At 66.3% G+C, this 14200-nt stretch overlaps 1 protein-coding gene across 1 annotated transcript in view; it reads right to left on the minus strand.

Annotated features, from left to right (window-relative positions):
- The window catches only part of Lama5 (laminin, alpha 5), a 45912-nt gene that overhangs the window by 8873 nt on the left and 22839 nt on the right, over positions 1 to 14200 (minus strand). Inside the window, exons 17-52 of the mRNA XM_013030343.1 lie at positions 13965 to 14017; positions 13582 to 13681; positions 13432 to 13484; positions 13240 to 13345; positions 12783 to 12882; positions 12497 to 12653; positions 12202 to 12340; positions 11869 to 12011; positions 11684 to 11790; positions 11424 to 11577; positions 10968 to 11128; positions 10768 to 10876; positions 10391 to 10488; positions 10116 to 10317; positions 9820 to 9946; positions 9293 to 9432; positions 8748 to 8863; positions 8449 to 8660; positions 7815 to 8019; positions 7223 to 7367; positions 6960 to 7100; positions 6705 to 6863; positions 6342 to 6443; positions 6166 to 6249; positions 4479 to 4703; positions 3744 to 3857; positions 3467 to 3594; positions 3191 to 3271; positions 2788 to 3002; positions 2419 to 2519; positions 2036 to 2216; positions 1797 to 1946; positions 1217 to 1368; positions 1034 to 1144; positions 736 to 847; positions 74 to 244 (exon numbers count right to left, since the gene is read on the minus strand). Of these exons, the coding sequence (XP_012885797.1) occupies positions 74 to 244; positions 736 to 847; positions 1034 to 1144; positions 1217 to 1368; positions 1797 to 1946; positions 2036 to 2216; positions 2419 to 2519; positions 2788 to 3002; positions 3191 to 3271; positions 3467 to 3594; positions 3744 to 3857; positions 4479 to 4703; positions 6166 to 6249; positions 6342 to 6443; positions 6705 to 6863; positions 6960 to 7100; positions 7223 to 7367; positions 7815 to 8019; positions 8449 to 8660; positions 8748 to 8863; positions 9293 to 9432; positions 9820 to 9946; positions 10116 to 10317; positions 10391 to 10488; positions 10768 to 10876; positions 10968 to 11128; positions 11424 to 11577; positions 11684 to 11790; positions 11869 to 12011; positions 12202 to 12340; positions 12497 to 12653; positions 12783 to 12882; positions 13240 to 13345; positions 13432 to 13484; positions 13582 to 13681; positions 13965 to 14017 (4854 nt within the window). The remainder of the gene's footprint in view (positions 1 to 73; positions 245 to 735; positions 848 to 1033; positions 1145 to 1216; positions 1369 to 1796; positions 1947 to 2035; positions 2217 to 2418; positions 2520 to 2787; positions 3003 to 3190; positions 3272 to 3466; positions 3595 to 3743; positions 3858 to 4478; positions 4704 to 6165; positions 6250 to 6341; positions 6444 to 6704; positions 6864 to 6959; positions 7101 to 7222; positions 7368 to 7814; positions 8020 to 8448; positions 8661 to 8747; positions 8864 to 9292; positions 9433 to 9819; positions 9947 to 10115; positions 10318 to 10390; positions 10489 to 10767; positions 10877 to 10967; positions 11129 to 11423; positions 11578 to 11683; positions 11791 to 11868; positions 12012 to 12201; positions 12341 to 12496; positions 12654 to 12782; positions 12883 to 13239; positions 13346 to 13431; positions 13485 to 13581; positions 13682 to 13964; positions 14018 to 14200) is intronic.

Here is a 14200-nt window from a genome sequence, read left to right on the forward strand (position 1 = left end):
CCTCAGTTCTGAGCCAGCCTCCCCCTGCCCACTCCCACCCCCCAGCCCTGCCTGACCGGTTAGCAGCACTCACGTGTCTGGGCCTCGGCCAGCTCGGCCTCCGCCACTGCCCGCGGGCCCCCCAGGCTCCGCGCCCGCATCTCCCGGAGCAGACGCTCCACTTGCGCCAGCGTCCAGCTCAGCGTCTCTCCTGAGGGGGCCGAGGCGTTGGCTGGCGTCAGATGGCCCATCTGGGCTGCGAGCTCTGTGGGGCCGAAGGTGGTCAGGGCTGAAGGCTGTGCGGGCAGCCTCTTGGCGCGGCTTCCGCTCTGCTTCACTCCCTGGTGAGCTCGGGTAGAGAGCATGCTGGCCTTCCGCCTGGCCTTCCCCAGGTGCCCGGCTCGGCCAGCCCCACCTCCCCATGGCCCCCCTCGTCCCTCCTTGCCAGCTGGCTCACGCCCAGCTAGAAGGGCACTTTCTCTTGGACTCCTGGGCTAGGCTGGGCCCCACTGCGCCAGCCCAGGGAGCCACCATTTTTGCGTGTTCAAGGCCTGTTTGTCATGAAGGAAGTGGCCAGTTTGACTACCTGCCCACTGCTGCCCAGTTTGGCCCATCTCACGCGGTCCACTTGGACTCATCAGCCCCTTGCGCACATCCTGAGCACACCACACACAGCTAAGCACGCACCCCTGCCAGTTCTCCCAGGACATGCTCGGGCGAGACCCCAAGGACACCCCTCTGTCCCAGCAGCCCTACCGCTCAGGGCACGGTCCACAGCCCGGATCTTCTCCAGCAGCGTCTGGGCCCGACCCTGTGTGACCTCGGTGCTGTCCAGCAGTCGACCTGCCTGGTCTCGGGCTCCAGCGGCCTGCGGATATGAGCTTCAGCCACATCCAACTAGTGGGAGCATGGGGGGGGGGGGCATGGCCCGGGTGACAGGGACGGCCGGGCACAGTGCGGCTGGGAAATGGGGAAGCTCCAGAGGGTGAGGAACCCCGGGGTGCTCCCGGGAGGGGCACGCAGGCACTTGGGGCAGGGGCTGCAGGGGTCCTGCCTGGCTGTCCAGCTGCTGTGCGTCCTGCACAAGGCTTGTGCTCTGTCGCTCTAGAGTCTGCAGCCGCTGCACCGTCTTGTGACGGGGATCTGGTGGACCCCGGAGCTGGGTCTGAGGGGAGCAGGAAGTGAGGGCCTGAACCGAGTGGGGGAGGGAGGAGAGGGAGCAGGCGGCACGAGGCACCTTCAGGTCGGCGATGGAGACGTTCAGCCTGTGCAGCCGCGCCCAGGCCGCTGAGCTGGTGTTGAGGCTGCGGAGCTGCTCTCGAATGGCGGGGAGGATGGCGCCAGCCCGCTCCAGGTCGTCCAGAAGCAGGACCACACAGTGGTCACACACTGCGGGCAACGAGGGCCCCGGGTCAGCGGGGGCGGGGCTGGGGCAGGGACTGGAGGGTCACAGGATTGTGGCAGGGGTCACCGTGGGGTCAATGGGTCAACACGGAGCCAGACGTGCCAGAGAAATGAGGTCAGTGTGAGGAGGTCACAGGATAAAGAGGTCTTGGGGTTCAGCCAGAGATCATGGGGTTGGCACAGTCTGAGCAGAAGGGGTCAGAGGCTGGCATGGGGTCATCACGGAGGTTGGGATGGAACAGGGCAGGTGCAGGACCAGCCGGATGCGGTGCCCACTTGAGTGCTGGGCAGGGTTGGAGGCGGAGGGGCCCGCAGTCCACAGAAGGACAGGGACGGAGGGGGCCGGGACCCCCAGGGCCAGGGTGCAGGTGGTCATCGGGTCAGGACAGGGCTGGGAGGGGCAAGGGGCTGACCTTCGCAGTGGATGCCGTGGCCTCCAGGCCCGCCTGGCACGGGCACCTGGTGCTGTTGGCTACACACATCGCAGCGGTCCCCTCCGAGCCCTGGGGGGCACGTGCAGCGGCCGGTGCGCGGGTCACAATGGCCTCCCGGGCACTGGCAGCCTGTAGAGAGGCCGGTGAACATGGCGCTCCCCCTCACCCCCCCGCGGGGCTGTCCCCAGCCCTCCTGGGGCCCGCCCGCCTCCACTCACGCCTGCAGCCGTGCTCCGGGAGCCCCCAGTGGCCAGGGGCACACTCACGGCACTGGGGTCCCGTGGTCCCCGGTCGGCATCGGCACTGCCCGCTCTGGGGGTGGCACTGCGGGCCTTCGGCGGCCGGTCCACAGGCACAGGGGCGGCAGCCCTGACAGAGCTCGAAGCCAAAGTGTCCTTCCTGCAGGACAGGCTGCAGTGACGCCCTGCCCAGTCCCAGGAAACCCCTGGACGCGGGGGCGCAGGCCTCCTCCCCGCCCGGGCGTGTGGGCTCCGGCCTCCCCTCCCCTCCCCGCCAGGACAGCAGATACATGTGTGAGGTCATCGAGGACAGGGCATTCTCCTCCTGTCCCCCGTCTGCCCAGGCCCTCCCCCCCACACACCTGACAGCGGTCGCAGCGTGTCCCGGCCACACCCGCCTTGCACACGCAGCGCCCGGTCTGGGGGTCGCAGGCCTCCGTCCCGCACAGCGAGCAGTCACACCCTAAGGGAAGGGGTGCTGTGACTTCCTAGTCCACTACAGCCATTCCCCCCCCCACCTTCCTGCTCACACCCCAGAGCCACCACCGCCCTGGTTGAGCCGGGCCTTCCTCTCCCAAAGCCTGACAGGCCCCTGAGTGAGCATGCACGGGGGTGGGGTGGAGTGCAGAGCCCGTGACGGGGTCCTGACCACGACGGGGGTGGGGGGCGCCCTCCCGCCCGCTGCACGCGCCTGTCCCTGGGGTGCGCCCCGCGGCTCCGCCCCCGCCTACGCGTGCAGTTGCCGGGGAGCAGGGCGTTCCCGTAGAAGCCGGGGGCGCACGCCTCACAGCGGGGCCCGGTGGTATGGCGCAGGCAGCCGCGGCAGGCGCCGGTCAGGGGGTCGCAGTCACTGAAGAGCAGGTTGGGGTCCCCGTTGCCGCTGCAGTCGCAGGGCTGGCAGGAACTGCCCAGCACTAGAGGGTTCCCGAAGAAGCCAGGTGCACAGCTGGCACGCAGAGAGGGCCGTTGGGTCAGGCTGGGGCCGCCCCGCGCGGTCCCAGTCTGCACTCTGCCCGCCCGCCCCGCGCCGCGCGGTCCCGGTCTGCGCTCTGCCGCCCCACGCAGTCCCGGGTCTGCGCTCTGCCCGCCCGCCCTGCGCGGTCCCGGTCTGCACTCTGCCCACCGGCCGCTTACCGCTCGCAGGAGGCCCCGGCGTAGCCAGGCTTACACAGGCACTGGGCCTGTCCTCCTCGCAGCACGCAGCCCTCCGCGAAGCTGAGGACGAGAGGAGGCCAGCCGCTGCTCACCTGCCCTCCCGGCCCCGGGCCAGCGCCCGGCCAGCACCAGGGGCCGGGTTCTCCCCGCTGCAGCTGCCAGTGGAGGGCACGGGGAGGGGAGCGGTGGAGGGGGGCGGTGGAGGGGGTCAGGCAGGGAGAGGCTCCCGCGCCATCAGGGCCTGGCTCGGCTTACTTGTTGGAAGGTGCTGCGAGCGGGCAGGGACAGCTGACACAGGGGGCTGCGGGGTCCCCGGCCCCACCGCTCACAAAGCCGGCCCGGCAGCGCTCGCAGTGGTCGCCCTCGGTGTTGTGCTGGCAGCCCTGGGCAGTGCAGACGGGGCCGGCAGTGAGCGGGGCCCCGCCACACCGCGCCATGCACCCCAGGCCTCCGTGGATTGAAGGCCACCAGCCTCTTCTGTGGCCCGCCCGCCCACCCATGCTTTGGTGGCTGAGCCTCTTCCACCACTCACCACACAGATGCCAGAGCCGGGGAGGCAGCGGTCTGAGTGGCCGTGGCACTGACAAGGGACACAGCGACCCAGGAAAGGCCCTTTGGTGTCACGGAAGTAGCCAGGGGCGCATTCCTGGGGAAGGGGAAAGGGGAAGGGGGCCAGTGACTGAGAAAAGGCAGAGCCAGCCCAAGGCTGAGCAGAGCTGGGGGGGGGGGCTGCTCCCAGTCAGACCCCAGGGCTCTGCATTCCCCAGCCACGGCTGTGGGGCAGGGTGCCCTGCAGCTCAGGGGCCGGGGCTAGGCTGCAATCGGGAGCTCCCGACGGGGACAGGCCAAAGGTCTAGCCGCTGGCTCCTAGCCCAGAGAACCTGGATCCCACAGCCACACCACCACAGAGCCTCAGGAAGGACCAGACCCTGGAGCCAGTGGCCAGGGCCTCCTCCTCTACCCCAAGTGCCTCTTTCTAGCCTCTTTCTGAAATGGCCGAGCCGCCTTCGACTAGACAGAGTAGAGCAGAGGAGCACAGGTAAGGAAGCGTTAGCCGGACGTTAGGATGGACGGTGGATGGCAGCCGGGTGGGCGCTGTGGGGAGGGCTGGCCGGGAGAGAAGCTGACAGTGCAGTGGTGACCAGGAGCAGCGGCAGGGACAAGCCGGGGAACTGAGGCAGGAGGGTGAGCGGCTGCGAGCAGGCACGGGCTCAAGCGAGGGCTGCGTGGCGGGGCAGCCTCGGCCGGCCCCCCGGCCCCCCCTCACCTGGCATGAGTCGCCGCGGTAGTTGGCAGGACACATGCACACCTCCACGTTGCTGGCCGGAGGCCCCATGCTCATCTCGCCAGCTACCTCCAGTACCACCCTACGCAGGGAGACCGAGTTGGCCAAGAAGAGGGCGCGGATCTGCAGCTGCTCCAGGCTGGCCAGGACCATCATGAGTTCCTCCCGGGACACAGCGTTGTGGGTCTCCATGTGCCGGAAGTTCCCCTGGGGACGAAGACATGACCTCAGCGGACGACACCCAAGGACGAAGAGGGACAGAGCCTCATGTGAGGGACAGGCAGAGACAAACGCAGGACAGAGGCACACACAGACCAGGGGGTGGGACTTCCACCGGGAAACCAGCAGCGGACCCCTACCTCACACCACACACCACATCCAGGCGTGTGAAGAATTACAATGTTTAAGCTCTTAGAAGAAAATACACGCTAAGTGCTTTCTGACTTGGGAGAGAAATACTTCCTTAAAAAATGTGAAAACACTAACCATACGTGAAAAAATAGATAAGGTGGTAAGTATTAAGAATTATTCGTCCAAAGACATCTTTCTTTTTTGGGGTGAGTACTAGGATTTGAACTCAGGGCTTTGAACTCTACCATTAAGCCATACCTCCAGCCCTTTTTAGCACTTTTTTTTTTCTGGGGGGCCGGTTGTGGGGCTTGAACTCTGGGCCTGGGCGCTGTCCCTGTGCTTTTCAGCTCAAAGCGAACGCTCTACCACTTGAGCCACAGCGCCACTTCCAGTACTCTGAGTAGTTTCATTGGAGATAAGAGTCTCACAGACTTTCCTGCCTGGGCTGGCTTTGAACCGTGATCCTCAGATCTCAGCCTCCTGAGTAGCTAGGATGACAGGCATGAGCCACCAGTGTTCAGCTCAAAGGTAATTTTTAAAATATTTTATAAAGTCTATGTTGAGATTATAAGTGCTGTGCCTATTAAATCTTCCCTCGCTTATTTGGCAACTATAATTTTTTTTTTCCAGTAGTGGGGATTAATCCAGGGCAGGAACTCTACCTGGGGGGAGGCAATCCATGGTCAACGGACATCTCAGGGAAAAGCAAGAATGGCCTGTAGATACAGATACTTCCCTGACAAAGAGTATTAACAGTGAACTCCTCTACACAGGCAAGGAAGAGACCACAAGTCAAAGAGACTTGGTCAAAAGATGAAGGGGTGGGGCCACAGAGGAAGGAGCCAATCACAGAGCGGTGTGAAGCGCTCAAGACCCATGGCTGGGAAGGTGGCTCAGTGGTAGAGCGCTTGCCTTGCATGCCTGAGGCCCTGGGTTTGATTCCTCAGCACCACATAAGCAAAACGAAAAAAGCCGGAAGTGGCGCTGTGGCTCAAGTGGTAGAGCGCTAGCCTTGAGCTGAAGAGCTGAGGGACAGCGCCCAGGCCCAGAGTTCAGGCTCCACAACTGGACCCCCCCCCAAAAAAACAAAAAACAAAAGATCCATGGCAGTCAAAGACCCATCACGTGTCATCAAAGCATCCATCGTGTTTATGAGGTGACCAGACAGAAAGCCTACGCCCCCCACAGCCAGTGCCCTGCAGCCCCCCCGTCCCCCCACAGTGTCAGTACCCTGCAGCCGCCCCGTCCCGCCACGGGGCTGTTTTCCACAGTGGGCGTGGCCTTCTGTGGCTGTGCGGGTCCAGCCAGTGCTACTCACCTCCACCAGCTGCAGCCGCCCGTGATGAACATGGCCAGGTGCGGGGTAGGACGGCTCTAGGTATGTGATGCTCATCTGGTTGCCCTGGGAGACGCACAGGCCAGGTTAGTGCGGCCTATGGTCCCAGCTGTCCCCTCCCGCCTGCCCGTCCTGCCACGTCCACCCCCTCCTGCTACCTGCAGTACCACACCCGGCCTGCTCTCGGTCGGGAAGAAGACGTCTCCCCGCTGGGTCTCGGAGTGCAGCTCGTAGCGGAGGGTCCCTCCGTAGGACGACACCTGGAGCCAGGACAGTTGGGTGACCTGGCCAGACCCTGGCCGTGGACCCCGACGGTGGCCTCCCCACCCCATTCCTTGGAGCCGGGCCCAGGAGCCCTCCTCGCGACACCGGCCCTGGGCGGGGGAGCCTCTGGCTCCTCTGCAGCTGGCCCCCAGCTGTGCTGGGCACCCTTACCACGCTCCTGGCCCCTGGCCATAGTTCATTCTTAGGGAGCATAGCCACTCCAACGTGTGTCCTCCAAACCTAATGCCTTTGCTCACCCGATCTCCAAGGTAGGAAGGAGGCGCCTGCCAGTACAGCTCCGGGCTGCTGTCGACCACGTGCCGCAGGTCTGCGTAGAGCCACGTCCCTTCCCGATGCTCATGGGGGACCACCTGCCGGTCACTGCTCAGCAGCGTCCAGCCCTCCATGTCCGTGAACTGTGGGCGCACGGGGGTCATGTGGGGTGGGTGCCCGTCCCCGCATGCTGCCCCCCACTGGCCGGGGTCACCGGGCTGGCTGTCCCGAGCGGATACCTCGCGGCGGGCGTGGGCGGAGCTCCGGCAGCGCTCGGTGGCTCCAAAGCAGAAGCAGCGGGTGCAGCCCTTGGGGTTGGAGGCATCGAGGGAGAAGGCCCCCACTCGACACTGGTCACACCTCGGGCCCTGCACGTTCTCCTGGGGACAGCAGAAATGACAGGAGTGTGCGGGGGCCTGGCCGCAGCCCGCGGCAGCCCCGCGGCCCCCTGCTCTCCAGACAGGGAAGCTGTGTGGAGGGGCCCCGGCGCGGCTCCACTCACCTTGCAGTGGCACTGGCCTGTGAGGGCGTCACACACGCTGGGCGCCGTGCCCGCCCCGTGGCAGTCACAGGGCTGGCAGCTGGGGTACCCGTAGAAGCCCGGCGCACAGCTGTCACAGCGGCGCCCGGACACGTTGGGCCGGCACCTGCCAGAGCAGAGGGCAGCTGAGCCTCCCGCACCCAGACCTTTATTGTATGTATTTTTTAATGCCAGTAGTGGGGCTTGAACTCTGCCTCACACTCGTACTTGGCTTTTTTTCTGCTCAAGGTTGGCATTCTTCCATTTGAGCCATACCTCCACTTCTGGCTTTCTGCTGGGAGAGCCAGCAGGTAAAATCTCACGGACTTTCCTGCCTGGCTGGCTCTGAACCTCGATCCTCAGATCTCAGCCTCCTGAGTAGCTAGGATGACAGGCGTGAGCCACCGGGGCCTGGTTCCACTCTCAGCTTGCTGGCAAAGGTGAGAGGACACAGAGCCCTCCACCCAGGGCCCTGGGGCCACCAAGAACCAAACGGGATGGGGCAGACACCGGGCCCTCTGGGCAGCCGTGCCCGACCCGAGACCACCCAGGGCCCCGGGGCTTCCAGGCTCACTTGCACTGGCCGCTGTCCGTGTCACAGGTCGGGTCAGTCAGCTCCTGCACGCCGGGCCCGGAGCAGTTGCACTCCTCACAGCCAACCAGGGGGTGGCAGCCGAAGGTCCGGGGCTGGCAGACCAGGCAGTCGGGGGGGACGGTGCGCGGCGGGCAGATGCACCGGCCCGTGAGCTCGTCGCAGAGGCGGGCCCCGCAATCACAGGCTGCGGGGGTGGACATCGCCAGCTGACCCGAGCCCTCGGCCCCGCTCTGCCGCAGCTGCAGACCGTGGGGCTTGCGGGTGGCGCCTGTGACTCCCGCCCCAGCCATGCCACATCCAGGCCCTGGGGCTTTGGGCGGCTGCCCTCGTGGACACACTGACATCTAGTTGTCAAGTGCTGCATACTACCTGCCGGTTCCCAGAATGTTCTAAAGAACCCCACAAGATGGGTGTCCTATGCCTAGGCTACAAGCTGTCTGAGGTTCCTAGACAGAAAGTGGCAGGGCTGGCCTGACAGACTCCTCCTAGCCTGGCCTGTGAGCCGGGAAGTCCTCACGGGGGTCTAGCTGGCAGCCCCTGCCTCCTGTGCCCTGTAGCTGGGAAGTGCCCACGGGGCTAGCCCCCAGCCCGGTGCTCACACAGGGGTACTCACGCCTGCAGTTGGGGAAGCCCCAGTAGCCTGTAGCACAGCGAGAGCAGTCACGGCCGATGACGTGGGCCCGGCAGGGACACTGGCCCCCAAAGGGCTCACAAGTGGGGCCTGTGGCACCCACCTCGTGGCAGCCACAGGGCCGAGCACCGTTATTGTAGAAGAGAGAGAGGGAGGCGGCGGCCTGCCGGCAGAATGGGGTGGAGCTGCTGGGGCTGCGAGGAGAGGAAGGGGTGAGGCCGGTGCTCCGCGGGCCACGCATGGCACACACCCCAGCGCCGCCCAGCCCCAACCCTGCCCACCTGATGTGATAGCCGTGGGCGGCACAGTGGCTGATGAAGTCATAGGACTTGTCCAGGGGCTCCTCCCTGAGGTAGCTGGGGCCATAGGCGTCCTCGGGGACCACCAACACGTAGTCCTGGGGAGGGGTGCCTGGTCACTGGGGGCCGGCGAAGGGCCTGGTCGGGGGAGCGCCAGGGCCTACGGGAAGGGGACAGCCCCGACCCTGCAGCGCCCCCTCCCTCAACCCCCCCATCCTCAGGCACTGCAGCCACCGCAGCGGGAGAGGGCATGAAAGACAGAGAGACCTCTCCTCTGCTCTGGTCCCTGCCTTTTGCCGACATCTCCCCCAGCCCAGTCACCGTCCAGGCCGGCCTCTGGAGGACCACTGCCTCGTCAGAGACCGGACACCTGTGAGATGTCTCCTCACTTGATCCTGGAGTTCCCAGGGGCAGAAGTGACTACACTGGTCTTGGCATGGTGGTGGGTGCAGCAGCAAGGGACACTCCCTAACTGAGACCCAAGGTAGGGTGATGGGCCTCAAGGAGGGATGAGCCCTGGGACTCACCAGCCAGAGCCACCGGCCCTCGGGCACCCGCACGGTCACCGTGAGCTCGCTGTCTGTCACGTCCAGCATGGTCCGGCCCTCACACGACACCAGCGTGCGGCACCCATACCCATGCGGGCAGAAGCTGGCATTGGCGTGGCCTGGAGGGGAAGACGGGGGCGATCAGGACGCCGGCTCGACCGCGCCCGGCTCCACAGCCTGTCCTAGGCCACGGCGCGAGCGTGGTGGCTCATGCACGTGCTCCGGATCTGTCTGCAGAGAACCTGCGGGGCCCTAGCTTGGGGACCAGCCCCGGCCACGCAGCCACGGGCTGGGGTGTGGGGGCAGATCTACCCAAAGCCCACAACCAACACGGGACAGAAACACGCCAAGAACTGTAACATGGGGAGGGGCTGTGGGGACAAGACTGTGGGAACAGGGTGGGAGAGGTGTGGCTGACACCCACAGCAGCCAGACTGCGTCCACCTGTCCCTGCCTGTGCCCGTGGCTGGCCACGGCGGCACAGCCACCCCTCCCCAGCCACTCACCCTGCCAGACCCGGCCTCCATGGATCAGGACCTCCACGGAGAAGGTGGGGTGGGCCGGCTGGTACCCGTGCAGCAGGAAGGCGTAGCGGCCCAGGGTGGGGACCTGGGTGGTGAAGACCACGGTGCCCTGCGGGGACAGGCTCGAATGAGTGGGCAGAAGTGGGGACATGTGGGGTCCGAGGCGGCCCCCATCACTGTCTGGCCCACGCCTGGGGTGGAGAGCAGAGGACTGAGCGCCCTGCCTGATCCCCTGCCCCCCCAACCCCAGCGAAGGCCCCGCCCGGCCAAGCCCTCACCTGGGGGTGGCGCAGCAGGGTGGGCTCGATGTCGGGGTCCACCGCGGTGGGGGGGCGAGGCTGGGGCCCGGGAGGGGCGGCTCCGGGGGCAAGCTCCTGGGAGCGGGTCAGAGGGAGGTCCGGAGGGAGCGGCAGCACCTGGCAGTCCCTCAGCACAATGGGCTGTGGCGGCTTCGGGAAGCGCGAGGGCACGCAGGCAGCCCTGGGGCGGACATGCGCGTGAGCCTGGACCCCGACCAGCGGGGCCCGGCCCCCCGCCGCTCCCTGCCCGCTACCTGCTGAGCCCGAAGGCGCCGTGGCTGCTCACACAGTGGACACGGGGCTCCACGAACTCCGTGCTGAACTCCTCCGCAGGCACCAGGGTGACGCCGTGCTGCGGACACAGGGAGGATGCAGCCACCTGGACCCTCAGCATCCCTCTGACTGCCCGCTACCCTCTGAGGCCCGGGCCGGTCAGGCTTCCCGCCGGCCCTGCACGGGCGGGTGGGCTCTAAGGACACGTGCGTCTACACCAGGCAGCTCCCAGCTGGGGGCCTGCGGTTTGCTGCCCTCCTCTCCCCTTGTACTCATGGAAGAAGCCACCCCTGGGGGCCCGGGGAAGCCAGGCTGGCCCCCGAGACCAAGCCGACCTCACAGCAAGGGCTCAACTCACCAGGAAGAAACGCGCCTGCGGAGAGGTGAGCCGGATGCTGGCCTCCGAGTCCACGTGGAAGGTGGCCAGGTGGTGCTGAGAGTCCAGGGTGGGGCCTCGGCACAGGGCGCTGGTGTGTGTGGGGGGGGGAGGTAATGGTCAGTGGGTGAGCAGCCAGGGACCCAGGCCTCACACCAGCACCGCCCCTGTTCCGGGCCCACCTGTACGGGCAGGGGTGTAGGGTGAGCGCCCCCTGCTGGGGGGCCCGCTGGGGTGTGTGCACAGCCACGCCCACCTCCTGGTCAGGATCTTCGTTGGTGTATTCCACCACCAAGGCATAGCGGCCCGGCCGAGGCACCATCACCTGAAGCTGGACGTCCACCTGGAGCAGGGGAGGGTGACCAGAAGCCCATGGCCCCTGCCCTTCCCACATCCACCCACCTTGACCCACAGCAGCCCCGGGCCAGAGAAAGGGCCGTCTCCACTTTGGGGCATGAGCGCAAGGCAAGCCAGGCAGTCTCCCCTCACAGACCAGGTCAGATGGGGACAGCAGTGGCCACATTGACCTGTCCGTGCTGGCTTCACGGTCCAGCAGCCTTGCCCCACACCTGTGTCCTGCCCTTCCCCCAGGGCCAAAGGCCTCGAGCACCCGCCCTCCCGGGCCCCTGGACACGCACGTCGATGCCCACGCAGGCGGCCAGAGGTGGGTGCGAAGGGCTGAGCTGCTCCGTGGGGCAGGGCCGGGGCAAGCTGTTGTCATGGCGACACAGGGCCTCGAGCCCGGACGCTGAGGGAAAGCCGTCCAGGGGGAGATGGGTGTGGAGAAGGCAGCTGAGGACAGAGAGGCTGAGGTCAGTCACAGGGACCCCCAGCACCCAGGAGCTGACCCCGGAAGGCTGCTGCTGGGGGTCCCGGCCCTCACCCCGTGGGCCCTCACTTTTCCTGGGAGTTCTGTGCAGATGGCCGGTAGGTGCAGGCCTCGGTCACTCGGAGCTGCAGGAGCGCCGCCTCATAGTAAGCGCTCGGCAGCAGGACCACGTAGTCCTGGCGAGGACAGGAGGCGGGTGCTGAGGCTCTTTGGCCCAGGGCCTGTCCCCCCACCTACCTTGGTCCCCGCCTCACCAGGAGCACCCCTTCCGCCTCCACAAGAAGGGCCCAGATGCCAGGGTTTAGTACAAAGGGCTCCCCAAAGCCCCTCTGGGGCACAGTGACAAAGGCAGGCTCAGTGCTGGGCAGAAAGGTCACCGGCTGGCTCTGCTCCGTGCCTGGGAGGATGGGGAAGAAGGAAGGGAGATCCTGCCTCGGCTCTCAGGCCTCCCCAACCTGACCCCCCTTCCCGTGGTGTGTGGGCACGCCCCAGGGCCAAGCACCCTTCCGGGAGTCGGGGGAGACTGCTGGGGCCGGAGGAATGGGGCAGCGGTGCAGGGCAGGGTGCGCCCGGCAGCCCCAACTCACAGTTGACACAGGCGACAAGCTTGGCCTCCTCGTGCATGGAGACCCGCCCGCTCACGCTGGTGGGCCCCCGGTTCACATAACGGAAGACCAGGCGAAAGAGGTCAGGAGAGGTCACGTTCAGCCTGGCCACAATCCTGGGCTGGGGGTGGGAGGATGGGCACAGAGTGTTAGGTCATTGGGGCCATGACCAGCATGGTCCTGTGACCCTCCCGGGTGCTGCCTGCTCTGCCGGCCACGCCAGGAGCTAGGGAGACATTCAGAGAGGCGGGAGGGATGGGGTGGGGTGCGGCGCCACCTGGATCGGAGACATGTGGGCGTAGCCCCTCCAACTGAAGTTCTCGAATTCCAGGGGGTTGAAGCCAAAGCGCACAGCGTGGCCTGTGGGCGTGGTCGCCTCCTCCAGCTCCAGCCGCAGGTGGTGCAGGCCAGGCAGGTAGTGGTTCTTCGCCGGCCTGTGGCAGCACAGGTGAATGGGTAGGTGGGCACGGGACCCTCAGAGCCACCCAGATCCCTGGGGGCAGCCAGGTCCCGGGTGCCCAGGGAAGGGACGCGGGGGTGGGGGCGCACTCCAGGGAGCTCACTCGCTGCAGGTGAGGCCCTGCGTGTTGGGCCGGCACCGGCAGGCCCCCGTCTTTGGTTCACAGCCCTGGCCCAGAGCACCACCAACATCGCACTGGCAGCCTGCAGCGAGAAGGGAGGTTGTCAGACAGTGTGCCTTGGCGAGCCCTCCCGCTGCGCCCGCCTCAGCACCTCACACCAGGCCCTGGCCTCCACCCTCCGTCAGCTGAGAAGCCAACTTTGAGGCTGGAGTCCCGGCTCAGAGGTGAGAACACTGGAACAGATCAGAGATGTTGGAGTCCGGGCAGACGCGGTGCCTCTTCCGCCTCTGCCAGGGGTCTGGGCGGCGTCGGGGCGTCGTGAGCTCAGACGACCACCCCTTAGAGACCGCGGCCTGCCGGACCCCGCGTCTCTCCTGGGCCTCCACCTCCCAGCCAGAGCCGGGGCAGCGGCGTGGGCCTGGCACAGTGAGACGCTTACTGTGGCAGCCGAAGTAGTCAGCCTGGTCCAGCCCGAAGAAGCCGTCCTTGCACGCGGAACAAGTCTGCCCACACACATGGGCCTTGCAGAAGCAATGGCCGCTGCCCTGGTGCCAGAAGAGAAATGGGGGGTGAGAGGGAGGTCCCCCCGGCCCACCTGCCCGTGGCGCTCGGCGCCCTGGCCCTCACTCACCGGCCGGCACTCCATCACTCCTCCCAGCGTGCCTCTGGGGTCGCAGCTGCATCCTGGGGAGGGCAGAGCAGGTCTAAGAAACTCAGGGGGCAGGAGGGCACGGGTGTCACCCACCCTCTCACCCCCACACCCCCATGAGGGCCGACTTACGGGTACAGCCCTCGGGGTTGCTGGAGCTCAGCCCCCAGTACCCAGGTTTGCAGCGATCGCAGCTTGGCCCCTCCACGTGAGTCCGGCACGTGCAGGGGGCCTGGGGAAAACAGATGAGACAGTGTAAGAGTGGGGCCCTGGCCTCGAACCTGCAACCTCCCAGTTCTGGAGTCTTATCAAGGGGGAGGGGGGCTCTCCTGCCCTGCCTCAAGCCCAGGATCCCCGGGAAGAACTAAGAGCCAACAGGAGGCACAGGCCCGCCCTGTGGTTGCCCTGGCAACTCAACAACAAGCAGGATGCTTTGGGAGGGGGTGTCAGGGGCTTGGGGCCAAGGCTGGCATGGCCCCCAGCCCCTTCCTGCTCAAGGGCCGGCCTGTGCTCACCTCAGGAAGCGAAGGGCTGGCTGGGGCCTGGCCTGCGGGGTGACAGGGTCCAGCTAGAGATAAGCAAGTCAGAGTCATTCCCTGGGGACTGGCCGGCCGGAACCGCATTCCCATGGGAGCAGGCACCACAGCCCATGGCTGTGACCAGGTGAGGACGTCTCTGGACAGCACCACCCCCACATCCTGTGACACGCACACACACGCACGCACCATGACCAGGTGAGGACGTCTCTGGA

The sequence above is a fragment of the Dipodomys ordii genome, unplaced genomic scaffold (assembly GCF_000151885.1).
Source record: "Dipodomys ordii isolate 6190 unplaced genomic scaffold, Dord_2.0 Scaffold129, whole genome shotgun sequence".
Taxonomy (NCBI): domain Eukaryota; kingdom Metazoa; phylum Chordata; class Mammalia; order Rodentia; family Heteromyidae; genus Dipodomys; species Dipodomys ordii.